The sequence below is a fragment of the Perognathus longimembris genome, chromosome 1 (assembly GCF_023159225.1).
Source record: "Perognathus longimembris pacificus isolate PPM17 chromosome 1, ASM2315922v1, whole genome shotgun sequence".
NCBI classification, from domain to species: domain Eukaryota; kingdom Metazoa; phylum Chordata; class Mammalia; order Rodentia; family Heteromyidae; genus Perognathus; species Perognathus longimembris.
The window spans coordinates 150,333,128-150,357,666 of NC_063161.1; the positions used below are offsets into that span (position 1 = coordinate 150,333,128).

General features: G+C 43.5%; 1 protein-coding gene across 7 annotated transcripts in view; it reads right to left on the reverse strand.

The window, feature by feature from the left end:
- The window catches only part of Cdk5rap2 (CDK5 regulatory subunit associated protein 2), a 178,609-nt gene that overhangs the window by 151,653 nt on the left and 2,417 nt on the right, over nt 1–24,539 (reverse strand). For all 7 annotated transcript variants that reach the window (XM_048340677.1, XM_048340673.1, XM_048340665.1 and 4 more), the window contains exons 2-3: nt 16,380–16,447; nt 13,542–13,609 (exon numbers count right to left, since the gene is read on the reverse strand). In XM_048340677.1, coding sequence (XP_048196634.1) covers nt 13,542–13,609; nt 16,380–16,447 — 136 coding nt within the window. The remainder of the gene's footprint in view (nt 1–13,541; nt 13,610–16,379; nt 16,448–24,539) is intronic.

Consider the following 24,539-nt stretch of genomic DNA (forward strand, 5'->3'; position numbering starts at 1 on the left):
GATTGAGGACTGAAGAATCAAGCAACAAAGCCAGTCTGAGCAGGAAACTCTATGAAACCCCCTCTCTAAAATGACCAGCAAAAATGCTGGGCTAGAGGTATGACTCAAGTAGTAGAGTGCTAGAGAAGCAAGCAAGCTGCCCAAGCACAAGTTCAAGCACAAGCCTTGTGTTTAAATCCCAGTAGCAGTAAAAAATAAAAATAAAAAAGTGTGTATGTGTGTGCATATATGAGTGTATGAATCCAGATTAGCTGTGGTTTTACAGTTTTTCCCCAAGTTCGGAATTTGTCAAAATAAAAAGTGTAGAGCAAATATACTAAGGAAACTATTTACTGAGGATCTATGGTGTGACCAGCACTAGCCCAGAGGATTTGAACACAGTACCTCAATCCTTAGAGCAACACCTTAACACTGCAGAAGTACTACCAAGATGTACACCTCCAACCCTGCTGTCTGACAACAACCTTACTACTAAGGAGAATATTTGTGTTTTGGTTTGGTTTGGTTTGGTTAGGTCACCTAGAAAGCTTTTCTGAGCAGACTAATGAGAAGGCTAACCCAACTCCAAGAACAGACATGAGCCTACACACTCCCTTGTACATTTACAACACCATGCTTACACCAGAAGTTGTTTCCCAAATTCCTACCTACCACCATCTCCCATACTCCCTCTCTACTTCACTCAGCTTTGAGTCTGTCTTGTGAAAAAGACTCCTCTCCTTAGCACTGTAATAAGAGGGTATCAGAAACACAAGCTAGGAAGAGTCTGGAAATCAGTCCAAGAGAATGGCATCTAGGAGAAGCAATGCAGTAAGCTTCTGGGGGACTGATATAATTGTTTCTTCTCATTATTGGTGGTAGTCATGAGCCTGTTTTCTTTTTATAATCACTCATGGAATTATTCACAAAGATGTGCATGTCTATGGACAAGTTATACTTTTCTTTAACAAATTTTAAAGGCAAATAGTGATTCACTTAAATGATTAAAAGTCAACTAGTCATGGCTAAGTAGGTTATGGTATAACTGCTCATACAGAACCACAAAAAAAAATGAGTAGGACTACTTTAAGTACTCACTAAAATTATCTCCAAGATGTAGTGTTAAATAAAAACACTATCATTTGGAACATCATATCCATCAGGGTACCATTTAAATAAAAGGTGAGAGAGGGAAAGGAGAAATACCGGACAGGGTAAAGAGTTTCAGTTAGGAGGAATAAGTTTTAGTGGTCTATTGCATAAATGGTTGCTATAGTAAATAAAACTGTGCTGTAAATTTCAAGGGGGACGCAGGGAATATGAGTACACATTTTTTTTTGTTAAATGGCATGCATCATCTGGAAATATGCTATATGCCCTTTTTATCTCTTGAATTTTGTATCATATAAATTGCTCAATAAAAAGAAAACAACTGGCAGTAATAGCAGACAAAGCCCGTCTCTAAAGGTCATGCATCTGCATTCCCTTTCCATTCACAGTCATTATTCACGCTCAGACCCCAGTGTGAGAGCAGGAGAACCAAGGGCCTGAGAGACAACATCAATTCAATCTTCATTCTCTCAAGGTTCCTATCTGAGCCTTCAGTTATTACTTAAATTAAGCACATTAAATTTTACTTTGTTTGGGGGGCACCATGCTTTTTTGAAAGGTAGATTTTCATAAAAGGAAGGGGCAGGGAAACACTCAATGGCTCACACAATGGTTTAAACCCAAGTGACTAAAGTGAGACTGACTGAAGGCTTCTGCCTGCCCAACTGAGCTGCCTAATGCAGGCACAGAAATTGAAGCCACACATAATAAAGCCATGAATAACGTGGGCTTACTATACTATCAACCAACAGTCTCTCGTTTACATTACAACAGCTCCAAAACCTAAAACCCCCTAAGTATAAATCTAATAAAACATAGACTATACTCTTAAAACCACAAGAATGTTTTTAAATTCATGACAGACATAAGGGAAAAGACTTTTAAATTCATAGATTGGGTGACTCAATATAACAATGTCAATTCTCTTGAAATTTTTACATAGATTTAACAACATTTCAATCAATTCTAGCAGAGTATTTTTTAAACACAGACAAGCTAATTACAAAACTTATTTGGGGCAGTAAAGAGCAAGATGAATCAAAACAACTTTGACAGAATGCAATACAACAGAATACAAAATAGTAACACAGACCCATATAGATATGACCAACTACAAAAACAATTCAATGGACAAAAGATTGTCTTCTTTTCCACAATGTTGAAACAATTGGATATCATATTATAACCTCACATGTTAACTAAAAATTAGATTACACCATAGGTATACTACAAAATTATGTAGTTTTGCCAGGCACTGGTGGCTCGCACCTGTAATCCTAACTATTCAGGAGGCTGAGATCTGAGGATTGTGGTTCAAAGCTAGCCCAGGCAGAAAAGTCAATGAAACTCATTTCTAGTTAACCACCAAAAAGCTGGAAGTGGAGGTGTGGCTCAAGTGGTAGAGAACCATCCATGAGTGAAAAGGCTAAGGGACAGCACCTAAGCCCTGAGTTTCAAGCCCAAATATGGTGGGGGATGGGGGGAGGAGGGAAAGAGAAAGGAAGGAGCGAGAGAGGGAAGAAAAGAAAAAGAAAGGCAGGGAGGGAAGGAGGGAAGGAGGGAGGCTATACTCAAAGTGAAACCTGTATACAAACCTTTACTACTGTATAGCTTTATTAACAATTGCCAAAAGGTAGCAAGAGCCCAAGTGCCCTTCAAAGAGTAACTCGTCAATAACATGGGAGAGTGCTCAGCAAGTCTGAGACAAGCAATGTGAACAAATTTCAAAACCATTATACCAACAGAAAGAAGCCAGTCCTCAAAATATCACATACCATATGATTCCATTTACAACACTCTGGGAAAAATCACCTTACAAGGATGGAGAAAACAAAACATTAGTTATCAGAGGTTTGGGGCTAAGAGAGTTTGACCACAAGAAGGCATAGGGAAATTTTTGGTATTATGGAACTACTGAATATTCTCATAGTAGTGACAGTTATACGAACCTACCAAAGTATTCCACATGCGTACCAAAAAACTATAATCATACATACCTTGATTGCAATAACAATAATTACAAAGTACTCAACACTTAAAATAGAGGAATTTTATGTACATTAAATCTCAATGAAATTAATTAAAAAGATAACCAGTATGAAATGAAGCAAAATGTAAATAGCTATACCTGGATGCTAGGATATCTCCTTAAATGATCATCAAGGATTTTTTTTCAGTATTTTAAAAATAATGTTAGTAGCATATACTCTTCTTAATACACAGTTTTAGGCCTGGATAAGCAGAAATGATGAGCATATTTAGAGTGCTCCCAATCTGTCTGCCCTCAGTCAACTTGCTAACACTTAAGGTTTCAATTTCCTGACTAACAAGAACAACAGAAGAAACCACTGGTAGGTTCATTAAAACCTCCTTTTAAATGTTTTAAATCAACAGCACATAAAACATTCACTCAAACAAAAGTGTCTCCCACCAGATGCTTCCCATAAAGAGAAAACTTATTCTATTATTCAGCCACCAATAAAATATTTATGGTGATCACTCAGAAAACCTACATTGTATAGCATGAGAAAATTCTTAATTCTTGAAAGAGTATTTGTCCTATTTATAGGTAAAAAGTTAAAAAAAAAAAAAAGTAAACATGCCTTTTGAAAGTCAAGCAAATAAATGCCAGAAAGGCCCCAATGAGTAAAACAAAATACAACCCCATCTTTTCCATAAGGGCCAGTCAGCTCTCTGCTTTACAGCCAGCCCTTCCCACAAAATTTTCTCTCAGCCAGGCACTAGTGGCCTATAATCCTGGCTATTCATGAAGCTGAGGTCTGAGGATCACAGCTTGAAGCCGGCCTGGTCAAGAAAGTCTATCTCCGGGCTGGGGATATAGCCTAGTGGCAAGAGTGCCTGCCTCGGATACATGAGGCCCTAGGTTCGATTCCCCAGCACCACATATACAGAAAACGGCCAGAAGCGGCGCTGTGGCTCAAGTGGCAGAGTGCTACCTTGAGCGGGAAGAAGCCAGGGACAGTGCTCAGGCCCTGAGTCCAAGGCCCAGGACTGGCCAAAAAAAAAAAAAAAAGAAAGTCTATCTCCAATTAACCAGCAAAAAGTCAGAAGTGGAGTTGTGACTTGAAGAGTGCCAGCCTTGAGCAAAAAAATCTAAGGGATAGCACTCAGGCACTGATTTCATAACAGGACATGCGTGCATATGCACAAAACACACACACACACACACACACACACGTTTTCTCTGGCTAGGCTAGCGGCCATCATACAAGCTTCCATCCACTTTTCTAATGAACATAATCACCCCTAACATGCCACTGATCACTTGCCTTTCCTCTGGCTTTGAAGCTGAAACACAAAAGACAGTTGTTGCTAAGTAGCCAATGGCTGGCTGGCTGAATAGACAAAACTTGGTAAGGTAGTTGATAAAATCAGAGCTCCATAGACTTCCAAATCAAAGAAAGTTGCTCCTATCACTATCCCACTTAAACCCTCCATTGTTTTTGTTTTTGTCTTTTCCCATCACTCAGAGAATCAGACTCACAGCCACCACCACAAAGTGCTGGATAAGCCAGCTCCTGCCTGCCTCCCTCTCCAGTCTCCTTGGGTATCATCCCCCCCTGTTCACAAGGCGCTCCATTGTGAACAACCAGCCTCCTTTCTGGTCCTCAACTAAGCAGAGCCCTTGTCTGCCTGAAAAGCTCTTCATAAGGAATTTGCTGAGTATTACATCTCATCCCTTCCATCTCTGCCCAACTGCCCGAACTCAAGTGGTCTCCATCTCTACCCCCTACCCAACTACTCTAACACACAGCTCCTATTTTCTTACTTGAAGATTTTAACAAATCTAGGACATAATGGACACTCATCCAAGATGGTTAAAGGAGTGAAATAATGAATGAGGATAATCCAGACTACCATACCAGCTATATAACCTTGGTCAAGAGCCTTGTCTGTGTGCCCAAGTTCTTTCGCCTATAAAAATGGCACTATAATAATACCCACGTCATAGAGCTATTATAATTAATAACTATTATTGTAAATTACCTATAATTAAAAGTAATTTCGCTATTACTAAATACTGCACTGTTTAGGAAAATTACTAGACACAGCATAAAAATTCAAACCAGCCATGAACCAGGGGCTTATGCCTGCAATCCTGGCTACTCAAGAGGCTAAGATCTGAGACTCAAAGTCAGCCCAAGCAACAAAGTCTATGGGACTCTCATCTCCAATTAACCACCAAAAAGCCAGAAACGGACCTGTGGTTCAAGTGGTAGAGCTCTAGCCTTAAGCAAAAAAACTGCAAGGACAGCACTCAGATCTTGAGTTCAAGCCCCAAGATCAGCACGTGCACATGCATGCATGTATACACACACACACACACACACACACACACGCACACGCACACACAAATTAACCATACTTTTATGTGTATTTTGCCCTTTAAAAGAAACAATTTCAAGTTAAAAAAAAACTGAAGTGGAAGAACTGAAAACATTTCACCACACAGTAAAAAAAAAAAAAATCTAAAATACAATCCACAAAATGTGACTTAGAAACCCAATGTTCAATAGTAAGCAAACACAGGGCTGTACTTGCCCCATTCCACCCCAGTACCCACGTGTTACTGGGACTGAAGCCATCTATGTGGGAGTCTCCCACCATGACTACACAGCTGCAGCCAGAAAGACCTTATAGAAGCTGCTAGTCAGTCCTCTGGCTTCTTCCTGCTCCCACTCAGTCAAAAGCCATCAAGAAGGGAAGAACACAAAACCCAACCACATAAAAAAAGAAAAAAATCAGAAGAAGCTGTGTGCGAGTATGGTGGCTCACACCTATAATCCTAGCTCCTCAGGAAGCTGAGATCTTATGGAAGCCACTCAGGAAGCTGAGGCTTATGACTTAAGAGTCAGCCCAGGCAGACAAATCTGAAAGACTTTCATTTCCAGTTAATCAACAAAAAGCCAGAAGTGGAGGTGTGGCTCAAGTGGCAGAGTGCCAGCCTTAAAAGAAAAGGCTAAGCAAGAGTGCAAGGCACTAAGTTCAAGCCCCAGTGCTGACATCAAAAAGAAAGAAAGAGAGAAAGGGGGAAGAGAGAAAGAAAGGGGGAGGGAGGGAGGGGAAAAATTAGAAAAATTGCAACTAGCCACACTCAACTAAAACTTAAGCAAGGAGCCATCCTCTGGCTGTCACTTTCCCTGGTTTATAGTAGCTGGGGGAAGCTCACCATCCCAGATCATCCTTGTCTCAAGACATGGGTTCTGGGACCAGCTGAAACAAACTCAACTCCCAATGCTGTTGCCTGTGTGTTGTGTGGCCTTGGAAAGATTATTTAACATCTTTGAGTCGCTGTTGGCTCATCTACAAAATGAAGGAAACTCAATTACCTTGCAGGAATGTTGTGACAACTAAATGAGCTAAGCACCTAGCAGAGCCTGGCACTTAGCAAGTGGTAAACAGGGCATAGCTGTTGAAAAGAAATCATTTCTCACTCAAGCCCTAGGTAAGCAAAGCTGTGGGTTACCATCAGTCTCCAACCCTCTTCACAAGAACAAAACCTGTTAGATCTCACCTAGACATGACCAAAAAAAATGCACTCTTAAGCACTCTCACCCACAGTTTATCTCCAGTAAACAATATAGTGTGAAAGACAAATCTGCCCACAGCAGCCAAGTGAGTCAGAGGAGAAGGAAGATGCTTTTGAATTTGTTTCTATTGCCAATCCTCTCCCTGGTATCTTCAAACCATCAAGCACACTGTGACTAGGCAAATGCCTATTTATTAACAAAAAATTCTGCAGCAATGACACGATTTTAAAACCGAACCCCAATAAATTCAACTCTTTGCATATGCTTTGCTCATGAATATACATCTTTTGTAGAATATAACACAAGTGAATCTGTATATCGCATTGTTTTCACTTAATTATTGTATCTTAAGTATTTTCATATTGTTGTGAACTTACACAGAACACCTAAAAGACTACACTGAATTCCATTGAATTATTGAGTATTTAACCACTGCTCTACTAAGCATTTATGGATTTGGTGTGCTCTTTACAGTCACACAGATTAAATCTGATTCTAACTTATTTTAGTTTCTCAATCAAACCAAGCTTGTAGACAAGTCATTTAATCTTTTCAACCTCAGTTTTCTCATTTGTGAAATACCCTCAACACAAGCTTGTAACAAGAAGTCAGAGATGACAAATGTGAAATATAATTTCCCTTGTTCCCAATTGTTCCCAATTATACACAATGTGGCAACAAACACCTTCATGAACAGAGGGTTTTTTTCCTTGCACTGAGTAGATTGTTTAGAATAAATTTTCCCAAAAATGGATTATTGGGCTCAAGAGTCATTTTACTTTTATGACTATCAAAATCTCTTTCCAAATGGCCTTCAAAAAGATTGTAAAAATTTATACTGCCCAGTCCGCCATCTGGTTAGGTTTTTGGAGGGCATGGCCAGGACAAGCAGAGGCAAGGGGACGCAGAGCTCTGACCAATAAGCGGAAGCCAACCTACCACACAGACCCTTCCTGCACTTGGAATTTCCCAGACGTCCCCACTAGCCAAAATGGCTCTGCAAAGGCCCATGCTGGGCACAGAGCTCCCCAGGAAGTGGCTGGCACCCTCACTGCCAGGCACACCCTAGGTCCACTGAGTTCTTGCTCTTTTGCCTTGTTCCTAACTCCCACCCCCACCTTCTCCCACTCTTAGCTTCACCTTACTCCCATTTCTGCTTCCGGTCCTCTAACTCTGGTTCCACAAGCCCTACCCTCTGGCTATGTGGTCTCCAGCCACCTTATTAACAGTAAATAACACTAGGCATGTTATTTAATCCTCACCACAAGCCTATGAGCTAAACACTTTTTTTCTCATTTAGATATGAGAAAGCAATCAAAACTTGAATGTTTAGTATCTCATACAAGGTCAAATTCAATCAACACACTTATTAAACATCTACAGTTCTGTTGAGTTCAGTGCTGAGCACTGACATACCAGACAAGTGATACATGTTAAGCTAAGTAAGCAAATAAAGACATGACAGTCATAAGATTCATGGTGGAAAAGACAGAGTAATGAATGTTCACTAAAAGAGAGTAACAAACCAGTGACGGACAGCCTCTCTAACCACATCATATTAAGATCGAGACACAGAAGTCCAGGAGACAGACATTCAAGGAAGGGGAGAGAGGACATCCCGGGCAGAGGGCAGGAGGGCCTGACATACAGGAGCAAGCTGGGTGAGAGAGGAACAGTCTGTGCTCGAGCGGCGCACGTGCCAAGCTCAAGAGACAGGGCAGGATTTTATGCTAGGGCAAGTAGTGAAGGATTTTATTCCAAGGGGGGGAAAAAAAGACAGATGCTGGTTAGGAGGCTGAGATCTGAGGATTGCAGCTCAAAGCCAGGAAAGTCCATGAGACTCTGATCTCCAATTAAGCACCAGAAAACCACAACTGGCACTATGGCTCAAAGTGGTAGTAGTGCACTAGCCTTGAGTATAAAGAACACAGAGACAGTGCCCAGGCCCGGAGTGCAAGCCTCACAACCAACAACCACAACAAAAGAGGATTGACAAGAAACAAACAATGGGCAGAAGGCAGGGGTAGTGGCCATGGTATAGCAAACTTCAGTGGAAGCCAGCATTTCCCAAATACCTATCACCCTTGAGGTCTCAGGCTATGATGTGCCTACCATACCACAACTCCACCACTCAGGAAACCCTCACAGAGTTCACAAAGACACTACTGGCCTCTCTTTACACATGAAGTTCTGGAAGCCACCTATGCAAGGGCTTGGATCAGTAAGTGTCTGAGCCAGACTGAAACCCCAGTTCTCATGAGCCTCAAATCCACACTGTGTCCACACATCATGTGACTGTGAGAGTGTCAGCTCTGTGCAGAAGGGGCATGAGCCTCAAATCCACACTGTGTCCACACATCATGTGACTGTGAGAGTGTCAGCTCTGTGCAGAAGGGGTGAGCAAGAATGAGGGGCTACTCCCTGGTGAGAAGGCACTCATGACACAGATACTGCAGAGCAAGGATGAAGAGGTACGGCTCCTTGCCAGACCAGAGAAAACGTTCAGATGTGATAGGCTACTTCAGCTGAGAGCGAGGATTTTCAACAAGGAGGAAAGAGAGCCTGGGCATAAGAGCACCACGTGTCTGGGCAGCTGAGTGTGTGACAAGGACAGAGAGAGGAATGAGTGAAGACAGAGTGTGGACAGGTGTTTCGGTCCCAGCTGGCTAAGGGTTTCCCCAGTTTCTTAGAGAAGAGGTCAGCAGAAATCAATCCTCCTCCTTACTATCTACAATTTGTTGTGTCTAATTTATACTGCAAATGCTTGCCATCAATTCCATTTCTAGGAATTTACCCAATGCGAGAAAAAGAACCACATAACTGTAGAAAGATAGATGCACAAGGATACTTAACATAACTTTGCAACAATAAGAAGCAAGAAACAACTTGAATGTCCTACGCAGTAGGCAGTTACATAAATTATGATGCAAAACACCCATTTTAATACAAGTCATGTATGTGTTTGTGTGTGTATGTATGTGTACACACATGGGCTTGAGTGCTGTCCCTGAATTTTTTTTTTTTTGGACAAGGCTAGTGCTCTACCACTTGAACCAATGCTCCATTTCCAACTTCTGAGTAGTTAATTGGAGATAAGACTCTCACTTAATTTCCTGCTCAGGCTGCCTTTAGTCACTCCTCAGATCTCAGCCTACTGAGTACCTAGGACTAAAGGCATGAGCCACCAGCACTCCACAAGTCTTCATAAAGTATTATACAGTCAATTAATAATGCCTTCCATCAGTATTAACAGTGACAGAAGGAATATCATTGTCATTCTCTGGGGAGAGCCAGAGTTGAACTCCTCTACATCCAGGTAAACAGGTAAACAGCTGCCCAGACTTGATATACCACACAGAGACTACTAGGTCTTCCTTACTCTCCCAAAGAAGAGAGAAAGGTGTCGGCGCCCCAAACACATCACAACAGGTAAGTCCAGGTCCTCTCTTCACAAAATGTAGCCTCTCCTAGCACCACTCCAGCCCAGTGAGTCCCCTCTACATTCCCAACTAGGAAGGACCAACAAGACAGGCCCCCACAAAAGACTGAACCAACTTACCCACTCCACACAGATGACTATAGCCTCACCTACAGCAGGTATGGACATTACGGTACCAGGGCAAAGCCACTTCACATGTCAACAATGGTTGGCCAGCACAGAGAACGTGGTAGAAGGGACTTCTTGTGCCCAAAGACCGGAGGCCTGAGTCCAGGTATCAACTGAGAGCTGGTGACAACCCTTGGAGCTCTTTGGCTCTGGAGTGTGGACTTCGCTCTCCACATCTCTTGACCCCCACACCTTTGAGTCTAGCCTTCCTCCCTGTGGGCCAACAGTGCCATAGCAACCTTTTACCTCACCGCCTTGCTGCCAGCCTGGCTCCCTCCACACCAGTCCTCGTGGTGACTGGACCCAGCTGAGTGGTTTTGGTTTTAGGGCTGCTTTTTGTTATTGTTGTTGTTATTTGGTTTTGTGTTTATTTAATGATACCAGGGCTTGAACTCAGGGTCTAATGCTCTCACTTGGCTTGCTTGCTCACTGGTACTCTGCCATTTGAGCCATGCCTCTAGCCCAGCCTTTTGCTGGTTATTTTTGGAGATGGAATGTCACAGATTTTTCTGCCGGGGCTGGCTTTGAACTGTGATCATCTGGATCTCACCATCCTCTATACTTAGGGTGACAGACATGAGCCACCAGCACCCAGCTGAGGTAATCTTTTGAAAGTACCATTTTGTTCATGACAGATTAAAATCTGTCACTGGTCCCCTTTTATTTTCAGGGCAAAATCAATCAAGCAGTATGACTGTCAACACCTGCAGCCTTTGACCTATGTCTGCCTCGATGGCTTCATTTCCCTCACACAACCGTGTTCTGACCAAAAGGCACACCACAGGTCCTAGAACTCATTGAACGACATGCTATGCCCTCAGCCCTGCACCTGAGTCCTTGTGCCGATTGTTCTTCCTCATGCCCCATCCCTACCTGTACCTGATGTACCTATTCAGGCCTGCCTAAAGCCTCCATCAGTTCGGAGCCAATCCTCTGTGACCCGCAGCACCCTGTCGGCAGCTCACTACACCACCACCATCCTGTAGTCCCAGACACCCAACAAACCGAAGCCTCATCACAGGCAAACTCACCTGGGTTAATCTACCCCAAATTCCTGTCTCCTGAGGAATGAGTATTCAGGTGACAATGTGTACCAAGCAGGTGAACTCGGTTCCCTCTCTCAACAGTCCCATCTAATGCAACCGCTGATGTTCAGGCAGTCATCCGAGACTGGAGTAAGAGGAATGAGTTTCCCCTTAATTCAAAGACTATTCTGACCCCCTCTTTAATATGCATGCTGACTCTGAAACTGGCCTTTGATGCCAAGAGCGGTTCTGATAAGCATCCCACTGGAAGGACCACCACATAGACAGCTATGGCCAAACTCAGGCAAAGTAAAAAATGTCAGTGACTCATAAAGACCTGAAAGGGAGATACTGAGAGCAGGGTGGTCATTTCAATTTCAGCTGTGGAATTTGCTCTTGAAAATGCTACAATAAAAAATATTAATATCATAAAAACCTAACAGCAGCCAAAGGACCACAATCATAAAGAAAAAACATAAATCCTAAAATATATCGGCACAGACAGCTCTCCCTCAGCTTCAAAGAAAACAAGATTTAGACCATCAAGAACTCGCAGGAAAATGAACTTGAATCACGTGGCAAAGCAGAGAAAAAAAATAGCAGTTCCAAATATAATAACTGGAGAAGGAGAGATAGCTAACACAGAAGAGGTGCTGGGAATATGTGATTCACACATTCATCTTCCTAACGACCATATGAAAGGCTGTTCAAGCCCATGTCAAAGGTGAGAAAAGTACAGAGAGGTCAAGTGACTGGTCCAAGGCCACCCAGCAGGCAGTGTGGCTTCCAAAATTGTGGCCCCTACACAGCATCCAATAGCCTCTAGAAAGGCTTTTACCCTACCACATCCCCTCAGTTTCTCTTCCATATAAGGAAGAGGGCTGGATTCAAGATTTCTTCCAGTTGGAAAGACATACGCCAAACCAAAATTCTAGAGGCTGTTCAGTTTCCCCATCTAAAAATACAATTTGTAGCTGTACTCTTCAAATCTAAATAATAAAAAACTAAATAATAACCACCTTGTAAATCTGCCTTAATATTAAAGTAACATGTATAAAGAGCTTAACACTTAAAGTGCCGAGCTCAGAGCAAGAGCTCAATAAACAGTCACCATTATTACTCGTAGGATAAAACAGGAACAACCATTTAACAGTACAGCATATTTTAATTATACACCATGTGGAATAATCAAATCTCTTTCTCGTTTGAGGCCCCAGACCCCATAGCATAGATCGCATTGTACGGCTGAAATTATAACAACTCAAAGCTCAGAAATTACTTGTTTCCATTAGAGATCTGACAAGTCATTTCTTCAATTGGTCACTGGTGGTTTGCAGATAACTATTAGCAGTAATGAGTATGCTAAATTAAATCCAGAGACAGCACTGCTCTGTTCTGTAAAGACAACTGGGGAGAGAGAAACATAACTGTGGAGCGTCCTTCTCTCTGTGTCCTCCGTCTTCTCTCTGATAAATATCTCCTGTGTCTCACATAGTATGGATTTCATTTGGTTACAAATGAAGAAGGGTCTAATTCTTCCCATGATAAATGGGAGCGTGGAGCAGGTAACTTGTTAAAGAGAATTGGAATTGGGAGAATAACCTTATTTCCCTGTTCCTTGACAGCAAACCCCCTCACTAACAAATGCAAGATGCAATGCTGGAAGACATTAGCATGGAGGCCAAATCCATCACCAAACGATCCATTCTCAGACAATTGCTGCACAGTGCTGCGCACAGGCTACACACTCCATTCAGCAGCAACAGTCTACAAAATGCAAGGGAAGGCATGATTCAGTGGAAAGAATCATTGAAGAGGTGGATTCAAATCCCAGCTCTACCTTTCTACATTATATAGCCATAAAGGAGTCTCTTCTAGTGTGAGGATTTCTTAGCTGTAAAATGGGGGTAATACAAAACACCTCAAGGGTTGGAGCAAAGACCAGCTGCAGACATAAATCCTGTGCCTTACCTGTCTACAGGATGCTTGGCAAGCTCCCCTGTACTACGCAACACAGTGATGTCCTCATCTTCCAGACACCACAAACATACCAACAGCCAGCTGGGAATGGCTGTCACCACCTTCAGAAAGCTGACTGCGTGAGAATGGAACAGTCTCACAGAGAAGGCTCTGAGCCGGGCATTTCCCCAGCCTCTGGCATTAGTCAGCTCAGATGGTTGTCAAGAACCACAGCTCTCTCCCAGGTCTAGCTGGACAGTGACAGCAAGCATAATGTGTTAGGGATAAGAAGCTGGCATCTCCACTTACATTTTCAAAATCCTTCATGTTCCGTGCTCGCGTAGGAGAAACCTTTTCTTCTGACACTTTTGGAAGCCCTACAAAAAGCAAAACAGACATCAGGAAAGCATCACAGCATGCAGACTGGCTGACAATGCTGTTGGAGACCAGAGCACCAAGGAGAAAAATTATGAGCAGCCTCCATCACCTATGTACCCTCTCCTGGCACTTTCTGCCTGTAGTGACTTACTGATTTGAGTCCAGGGAAAGCTTGGAGCCATTTTATTTCCAATATTGACGAATTACTTTAAGCATCCCTTGTGTAACAAGACAATGTACCCAAAAAATGCATGGGGCACATGGCAAAGCACAGTGTCCTGAGGTGTGCCTCCTTACGTGCACATGCAGCAATCCAAACACAGCCTAACTAACCGATTTCATAGCAGGGGTTGGCAACCTTTTTCCTAAGCATGAGACAATGGCTATTTTCAGCTTCGCAGGCTATACACAAAGCCTACATCTGTCACAGATAACAGACAACTGCTGCAGCACAAAACCCGCCTCAGCCGACTCACAAATACAGTGGCTGTGTTCCAACAGAAGCTGATCTCCAGAGCAGGCCGTGAGCAGGAAAGGACCAGCCCCTGCTTGAAGTGACTGCTGGCAGTGCTGGACGCCGATCTCTCACAGCTTTCTTAATTCCACCAACATTTCTTACACACCTGCCCTAAGCACCATCCTGTGTGCTGGGGAATTGAAGGGGAAGGAGACACTGATCCTGCACCCACATTTCTAGGACAACACCACTTTGTGGGTGCTGAGTAAACATGTTGAGGGAATGAAGGGACCCACCATCCCAGCAAAGCTGCACGGAGAGCCTTTCTCCTGCCAAGCCGCTTTCTAGATCTGCTTCCATCAGGGAACAAATGGAGCCAAACTTCCGGAGGGAAGAGACAAGCACTACAACTGAGCAATTACATGATATGATATAGAGTGGCCACAGAAAAATGAAACGGGAAATATCCGGAGCAAGATGGGCTGCAATTTTAAGTCAGGGGATTGAGGAAGGTCTCACAGAGGTCACATGTTGGCAGGTTGAAGACAAACAGCCAGGGATCTAGAGACAAACATTCTAGGTGCGCAGAGAACAGACTGAGTCAGGAGCATGCCCGGTGGGTCTGAGGAAGAGCCAAGGGGCAGTGACACGGGAGGGGAGGAAGGTGTCAATAAACAAAGTGGGAAGAGAAGAGGTGCTAAGAGAGGTTTTGGGGGGACAAATCACATCTGGCACTGTACACTCAGTTAAGGACCGAGCTACAGCTGAAGGATTTATGAGCAGACTCCCTCTGGCTGCCTTGCTGAGAATAGACAGTAAAGGGCTCAGGAGAGAAACAAGGAGACCAGTTAGAAGCCTGGGTAACCCAGGCTGGAGGTCCTAGTGTCTCCCAGGATGCTATGTGCATATGTGGTTAAGAATGGATTCAAAATTGGACACTTTAGAAGTTATCAGCAGAAACAAATGAATACAATGTCCAGAGAAGAAACCATTACCTAAATGGTCCTGAGGAAACCCGAAGAAGGCAGGGAGCTTTGAGCTGAGGTCCTAGCAAGGCAAAAAGCAAGCAGCAGGCAGAGAGGTTTAAAAGGGCTCAGGCCCAGAGGAGGGGGCAGCCGTGGGGGTGGGAAACCACTCAGCTAAGTGAGGCTGAGACGCAGGTGGGGTGGGGGCTGCAGGGCCTTGTGCATCAGACTGAGGGCACACAGGTTTGTTTTCCCAACAGGCCATTCCCCCTCCCATTTCCCAACCAAAGCGCTACTCCTTCCACTCTCCAGTACTGCTCTGTTGGGGAATTCTCACCTGACTCCCTCACCCCTCCTCTGAACATCTTACATTTCACTCCTGGCCTCATCTTAGGATTTATCCTAATAGCTCTTTTTCATCTGTCTGTCTGTCTGTGTTCTCACCTAAATGTAATGAAGTTCAAGTTTGAATCCGAGTCTATGAGGATGGGCCTAACTACCACTGCTTCCAACTGCCTGCAGGCAGGAAGAGGAGAAACCAGGCTCATCAACATCAGACTTGTTTCAATTTAAGATAAGTTAACAATTCCAAAGGAAAACTTGAAGGTGGCCTATAGCTTATAGGATCTTACAGAAACAAACTCTTTGACTCTTAGCTCTACTTGTCCTAAAAGCTTCTTTTTGCACAACTATCGTCACTTTGGGGATAGAAGAAAAAAAAAAAAACAACTCAGATTTTAACAAGGCAATTTATCAACACTGCCCACCCAGAAAAGAAAATTCAGAAAGGAAAATTATGAAGACTTAAGATCACTCAGCAAGACAAGGAATGCAAAGCAGCCTCATAACCTCCTGAAATATAATACAGTGCTTATTCACTCAGCCACATCTCTGGTGATCTAACCGGCTATTTCACAAAGGACAGACCTGTGTATGAATGCAGGACCACAGCATGGAAGCCAGCAGGCTGCCAGGGAGGCCTTGGCACACTCAAGTCAAGAGAGCAGCTCTCCTGGGCCTCCAGGGGCAGAGCAAAGGAGACCCACAGAACGTGGTGCTGGGTCTAGTCTACACTTCCTATGCAGCCTCCCTGTAGCTGCTCAGCTCAGCAAACACTGAATCCCTACTGACTAGGTAGCAGGAAGGAAAACTGAAGGACAGTATGAAGGACATGAATTCCTCTAGTCCTATGTTTAGGAAAGGAGGTGGAGAGCAAGTGAGAACATGTGCACATAAGAAGCTGAGCAGCCACTGGTGCTGGGCCAGGTAGGCTCCAGTCCCAAGCTCAGATGCTCATGGTCTGAGTTTATTCCTCCTTCTCTTCCCCAAGCCCTGTTGTGTACTTACCGCCATTTCCCAAGCCAGCACTGATGCTGATGCCGTTCAGGGTATCTGGCAGAGTGGAGATCAGGCCACTAGAAGAGAACACAAGGAGGAGAGATGAGTTAGTGCTTGAACAACAGCACGTGACAGGCAGCAAACCATGGCCTAACATTCATGCAGCTGAGCTGCCTGAGAAGAAGAAAGTACAGAGCTTAAGGAGCCAGGCTTTGGGGCTAACAGTTAGTTATGTGACCTTAGGTGGTGTCAAGGTCATTCACTGATTCCTTCTTTTTCTGTGTGCCAAATGTGTGGCTCAGTACAAGGCTATATTCTTTATCTGTTAGACAGGGAGACTGTCTACCAGTAAAGATGAAATCAGTCGCTATATAGAAACACCTGGACACTGGGGGCATACCTGTTGATTCTGCTGTCATTACCATAGGGGTGATCAACTAGGCTTCCTACCCAAATTTTCAACTTCTGGGACCCAGGCATCAAGTCAGATGTCTTCAGAATGTCAAACAAAAATGCAGAATTCACTGATTGAAGAAGCTTGTACTAGCAGAATTATATAAACCAGTATATAAATGACATTCCGTGAGGATTCAGGGAATGTGACAGAAAACTAAAGCATAACAGACATTATTCTAGGTTCTGTTCTAAGCTCTGTGTGCACTTCCCTAAGCCTTACTTCCTTCAACTCTACAATGAAAAATCAGCAGCATCTGCACAGAACAACTGGCAATTAAACAAGACATACAAGGGCCCAGCAAGGTACCTGGCATACTATGGGCACACTGTAAACACGAACAAAATATCATTGTCACCTTCAAGCACAGAGAGCCTCAAAATTTATAAAATATTTACTCATTAGAGCTGCCAATTCCCCCAGGGTCTGTCATTTTTCAAAGGAAAGCCTTGCAGTGCAGACGACTTCAGTGTCCCAGCCAGAGTCACATGGCAGAGACATGAAGACTTTTTATATCTAATCTTGACTTTTTACATCTAATCCTCCAAAATCCTTCCTGGCCTCAGCCTGCAAAGTAGGCATTGATGGAAGCCTACCTTTGGGGCAGTTTCTCCTTCCTGCCTCCTAATCCAGATGTATTCTGCTCCTCAGACAATTTTTCCTGATCAGTGAACTTTGCAGTTAGAATAGACTTTTAAGACCAGGGCTGAGTGAACTATTAGAAGTATTATAAAAATCCAACACCAAGAAAATGACTGCTCAAAATATGCCTAGTATAAAGATAGCTACAAAAAAAAACTTAAATAGAACATGTCCTCAATCATGAAAAGATACATAAAAAGATCCTTTTCTAGAAATAGGTGGGCTATAAATACATAACAACACAGAGGAAATGCACTGAAATATCAGAATGCTATTTGTAAGGAAGACACATTTTCAATAATGGTCTATTTCTTCCAATAAGCATCAATATAAGAACAAAGTCTATTTTCTAAACCAGATTTTAAAAATAAAATCAAGTCCTACCTCCTCCTTTTGTAGATGGTAACCAAGGTCGCAAACCAGGTCACTAGCCAAGCACAGCCAAGAGCCTGGTCCTATATTCTCCATCTGGGTTCTCTCTGCCTCAGCCACAACATTAACTCCCAGGGCTGAAATGGGCCATCAATACCTCCAGCCAAGGTCATAACCACTAAAAACGATCCAGTAGACAAAGCCAGAAATGTTGGTCTTACACAGCTTCCCAAAGACTAACAATGAGGTTGCCAAATTCCTACATGGGGCTTACCTGCCTACTTTTAAAATGTGATATACGTCCATCATTTGGACTATCCAACCAGGTCCAAGCAGCTCCAGCCCCAAAAAGCTCCTCTTCGCACCCAATCCCTTACTTCTGGCCTTAGAATTAAGGGTGAGACTTCATGGAGACCCACAGGCAGTAAGAACAATGTAATCAAAAGAAGGCTTAGATATGATTTTATCATTATACAGATGGGAAGACTGAGGCCCAAGAAGGGGTAAGAACTTAACTTGCTCAAAATCACAAAGGATTGCTGGCAAAGCAAGGAATAAAACTCAGGCTCCTAGTGGCTGTAGCTAGGCCTAGACCACCCACAGCTCCCACATGAATAAGGCCCAAGGCAGAGCCAGAGGCCTCTAGGTAGGCCAAATGTAAATCATAAGAAACCTGTCTGCCAGGCCAGGCTCAGAACAGGACAGCAGTCTCCCACTTACACCACGCCACAGCCCAGCTTAATAGGTAGCATTTTTAAGTGTTGCTATTTTTTTTTTAAATGAGGAAAGCTAAAGCTGGAGAAATTTCAAATCCCATGCTCTACAACCCTGCATAATCCTCCCAGTCCTCAAGGGGGCGGTGTAGTGAGGACCCACTGAACAGAACCAGAGACTCTGCACACAGCATGAGGACAATACCAAGGCAGGTTGTCCCACTATATGCTGTGTGCTACAGCGCCTCATCCTCCTGGCCTGCTCCACTGCCGCCTATGGAGCCATCCCCTCCAGTGCTTGCAGCCACTGACAACAATCATCCTTTTACACCCCAAGACCCAACAGTGTTCTCAGAGCTGGCATGGAACTGGACACGGCAACTGGAAAACAATCACACAAAACAAGTGTTTGTCTCTTAGATTTCCTGTGTTATTCATTCTCTCTCTTTTTTTCAATACAGGGGACTGAACTCAGGGCCTCGGGGCCTCAAGTGCTCTGCTACTATCCATTCTTACTTAAGAGAAAAACCACATGAAAACAAAAACCACAGGCATCCAAGCTCTCCTGGGTGGCTCCCACCCCTCACCCCTCCTAACAGGTGAGCCCCTGATGTCAGCACATTGTGACCTTCATTCATATTCAGAAAGACAGAGGCTATATTTTCTGGCTTAAAAATAAAATAAATGTAATCAAATAACACATTCTATTCTACATTGTTTCCCTCTACTAACTACATATCCTAGGAGTGGAGCCCTATGATCAAACTGTGAGGGGAGGAGGGGAGGGAGTCCTAAAGATGTTTGGATGGCAATATAAACAATCTTAACTCCTTCAATCTTAACTCCTATAAAGCATTCTACAGTAGGGTTTTATAGACTTTACTGACCACAACCCCTAAACGAAGTCCCTAATTCCTGTGATATTTCTGTTCTCTTACTTTCTTAAAAGTCTCCTAGCAACCCACTATATTGAATTTATGAGATACCAATGGGTCCCAAGGGGTCTGGAAGACTCTTCTGAAAGGATGTGTATCTACCCAATCCCCTTCTGACAGAAACCCAGCTTGCTCCCAAGTTCTTCTTTCACACACCATGTTGAATACATGCCTTTATATAGGCCCCACCGTGCACATGTGGGGGTCTCTAGGTCAGACAGCATGTGCAACTGCTGGATCAAGATGTAGGGCTGGGGATATGGCCTAGTGGCAAGAGTGCTTGCCTCGTATACATGAGGCCCTGGGTTCAATTCCCCAGCACCACATATACAGAAAACAGCCAGAAGTGGCGCTGTGGCTCAAGTGGCAGAGTGCTAGCCTTGAGCACAAAGAAGCCAGGGACAGTGCTCAGGCCCTGAGTCCAAGCCCCAGGACTGGCCATAAAAAAAAAAAAATCTGGCAGGGGCTGGGGATATGGCCTAGTGGCAAAGAGTGCTTGCCTCATATACATGAAGCCCTGGGTTCTGTTCCCCAGCACCACATATATAGAAAATGGCCAGAGGTGGTGCTGTGGCTCAAGTGGCAGGGTACTAGCCTTGAGCAAAAAGAAGCCAGGGACAGTGCTCAGACCCTGAGTCCAAGCCCCAGGACTGGCCGGCCAAAAAAAAAGATGTATCCACATTTTTTGGGCTGGGAATATGGCCTAGTGGCAAGACTGCTTGCCTCACATACATGAAGCCCTGGGTTCGATTCCCCAGCACCACATATATAGAAAACGGCCAGAAGTGGCACTGTGGCTCAAGGGGCAGAGTGCTAGCCTTGAGCAAAAAGAAGCCAGGGACAGTGCTCAGGCCCTGAGTCCAAGCCCAGGACTGGCCAAAAAAAAAAAAAAAAGATGTATCCACATTTTTAAATGAGGCAAAGGTTCTGATAAGAACAACAAGACATTCAAATGTGCTTATTAAAGGTGCAAGAACAATTCAGTGGAAATAAGATATTCATTTCAACAAATAGTACTGAAATGGACGGGAAACAAAGCAAACTCAATTTAAGTGTCACATACTATACAATATTCAGTCAAAATGAATCGTGGATTTAAATATAAAATACAAATGTAAAATATAAAACATAAATTCTTAGAAAAAAAATACCGAAGCTTCAGATATGGTTTGTCAAAGAGTTCTTGACTTAATACCAAAAGCATAATTTATAAAGGGATATAAATGATAAATTGCATCTCATCAAATTAAACCTTTTTGCTCTGCAAAAAAAAAAAAAGAACTTACACATGCTACATATGGATGAACTTCACAAAGCAGCACGTATTGTAAGACACCATTCACATGAAATGTCCAGAGTAGACAAATCTGGTATTCAATCGTTTACATAGTGCTATTTTCAAATCTTTCATTCAAATGAAATGCAGAAACATATATAGTCGGCAGACCTTCTTTCCTTGAAAGGATTGGCAAAATTAGATATTTACATGAGGAATGAATTTATAGCTAAGAAATTTCATATATAGATAAGAAAGCATGCTCCTTTTTAAGTTATGTAGACAAAGGGGGACACAAAATGTTAATTTCTTTATTTTAAGCTCTCTATGTAAAGATCTAACTCAACTCTGTGTCTGTGTGTGCGCATGCGCGCTTCTGTTAGGGCTTGAACTCAGGGCCCCAGGTTCTTGCCTGGCTTTTTCACTCAAGGCCAGCATTCTATCTCTTGAGCCACACCTCTACTTCAGGCTTTTTGTTGGATAAATCTCTCAGGTTTGTCTACCTGGGCCAGTTTTGAATTGTGATTCTCAGATCTCAGCCTCCTAAGCAGCAAGGATTACAGGCATGAGCCACCAGTACCTAGCCTAATTTCAGCTCTTACCTGAAGAGAGAAGTGGTCTTTGGTACCCATTCAGACAATCAACAGTTCCAATGGGAAGGTAAGCAACTTGTCACTTCTACTTCTTGGTTTATCAAAACTTTTGCCAGAAAGAACCTTACCACATCTCTGGCCTAAACATTCAGAAACCACCATCACCTCAAACATGAAGTAAAACACAAACCACTGTGCTGTGACTCCATCTCAGGCTTCACACCAAAACTTCCCTCTGATCCCCTGCCTTGATATAACTTGATAGAAGATTCTTATCTCACCCACAAGTGGGGTCATAATGTATGAAGTTGAACCTCTGCACTGCTGTGTAAAACTTCTCTAACCACCACCCTGGAAATGAATGTTTCTTTATTCAATAACTCCCTTCAGTGATCTTCCCACCCATATACCTACCCACTTCTTTTTTAATATTTGTTTTAAATGTTATGCACATAGACTTTGGCTTTGGTTTTAGCAGTACTAGGCTTCACTTCCTAAGCAGACACACTACCGCTAAGCCCATTTCCAGCCCTATTTCCGCTCTGGTTATTTCTTGAATAGGGGCTTGCCTTTTGCCTCCGCTGGCCTGGACCAAGATCCTCCTGTTTGCACATCTGTTATAGCTGGGATGATAGGCATGTACCACCAGGCTCAGCTTTCCCTGTTGAGATGAAGTCTTACAAACTTGTGTGCCTAGGCTGGCCTAAAAGTGTAATCCTCCCAATCCCTGCCTCCCAAGGACTGCAGCATTAACTTGGATTTAACATAAACATGTAAACGTTGAACTGCTCCTGCTTGCAACCATGCCCATGGAAGTAGAGAAGGAACCAGGCAGGCAGTACAGAGGCATGGCTCCCACAGGGACTCCAGGCAAACATCCAGCTCCTCAGTGGCACATCAGTTCCATCAGCCTGAAAGATTTCTTAACTATGACTTCAGGTCAGAGGAAAAAAGACCAAAAAAAACCAGCCACTACTAGAAAATAGGACGGCAAAGCAACCATGTGATCTGGAATTTTCTAGGGATGAGGGGGGAGAGGAATACTTTTGATTCAGCACTATAGTCAAGTTTATCTTAGGTGCAGAGTCTTTACTGAAGGATGAAAATGTTTTAAACTTGGGTCCTGGAGGTGGCTGCAGAACTCTATAAATATTAAAAACCACTCAAAAGTTTACTTTAAATATACCTTGATGCCACAAAGCAAATAGCTCACACTGTAATCCTAGTTACTCAGGAGGTTGAAAGCTGAGGATTGGGGTTCGAAGCCAGTCCAGGAAAGCCCATGAGACTCTTATCTTCAATTAACCACTAAAGCCAGAAGTGGAGTTGTAACTCAAGTGTTAGGGCACTGGCATTGAACAAAAAAGCTCAGGGGCAGTGCCTAAGCCCTGAGATCAAGACCCAGGATCAGCACAAAAAGATATATAGACAAACGGACAGATGGACAGACGGACATACATACACACATACACACACACACACACACACATATTGCTGTTTGGAGAACAACACATAGGCATGTTTAATATTAACAATTCATAGTCAGGTGCCAGTGGCTCACACCTGTAATCCCAGCTACTCAGGAGGCTAAGATCTGCGGATTATAGCTCAAAGCCAAGCTGGGCAAGAAAGTCCATGAGAATCTTTTCTCCAATTAACCACCAAAAACCAGAAGTGGGAAACAAACCAATGGCTTCCTTAGCCCCCAGTATGCCCCCTACCCAAGGCTGTCCTTCTCTGCCCTTCCCTTTCCTGAAATTAGTGTCCAAGAAGGCTCTCTGCTCTGAAAGTACGAACTGTGCTCACAGAAAAACTTTTCTATCCAGTCTGCTCCTCACCAGGCAGCACGCTGTCGATGGCCACATGCTGAAGGAGCTCATGGAGGATGACGCCTGGTTTCAGGCTTAGAAGGCTTGCGGCTGGGCAAAGGCAAGCTCTTGGGCATACAAATGAAGGGCAGGACCCCGAGCTGCAGAACAGAGGGTCCTGTCTAGGAAATCATATGCCATGGGATGAATCTGACAGAACAAGCTAGCATCACTCTCCACCATTGGTGCCAGGCACTTACTACGTAAGCTCTTACATCATCCATGCAGCCATCGCTGAAACATGCATTACCATCAGAGACCACGAGGTCCCAAGGGTTGAGGACCTTCTCCAGCCACGCACCTGGTAACCCCACCACTCAACCACCAAAGCCAGCTTCTTCCCACATCCCCCAGCAGTATTTAAAGATCTTAGCTTGAGTGGGGTCTCTGGGCCCCAAAAGCTGGGCTAAATAGCATGGAGGCAGAGCAGGTAGAGACACCAGCAGGGATAAGGATCTAAGAGAACAACACACGGTGACCTAATCCAACAGAGTCTAAAGGACAAAGTGAACTCCAGATCAGTCTTTAAAAGTAGGCTGTGGAAACCACAGGCAGAAGGTCTCAGAAAGCAGCATATGACAATAAAATGGGAGACTTTCATTCTAGGGGTGGCCTTCTCTGTCATCACCCACCTGCAAAGGCAGAGAGAGGCAGCGAAGGAGAATATCTGTAGAGAAGATGAGTAAGACCCCAGCTATGCCTTTTTTGTTATTTTACTTGCTATGCCAACCCTGGGCTTTACATTAACCCACTTTACAGGTGACAAAAACTGAAGCTCCAAAGGAGAATACTCTTAGGGGAGGAACACAAAGGCACAATACCTGTGTGCCTCTGATCACATCAAATAATATTTGTCGAAATGAACACAGAAAATGGAAACGAGGTTTCTTTATGAGCTTTTTTTCTTCTTATCATTTGTTCATTTATTGGTCTTTGGGAGGGCAAAGGGGGACAGAAATGGAGGGACAAAGGGTGAACAGATGCGGCAGTGGTGCTCCCTGGACATTATGTGGAAAATGAACTCTACAACTTGTGGGTGGGGATCAGAGGAAAAACTGGGAGACAGTGGAGGAAGGGGTGACATTATCCAAAAAGAAATGTGCTCAGTACCTGAGTTGTAGAACTGTTAACTACTTGGTACATTACCTTTATAATAATAAAATATAAAAAATAAATAAATAAACTGAGGCTCCCAAGATGAGTAACTTGTCTAATGTCACAAGGTTGTTAAATGGCAGAACTGGGACTTAAACTCAGCTGTGTCTGGGTCTGAAAGATGAAGCATGGGACCAGTAATCACTGAAATGAAAAGACAA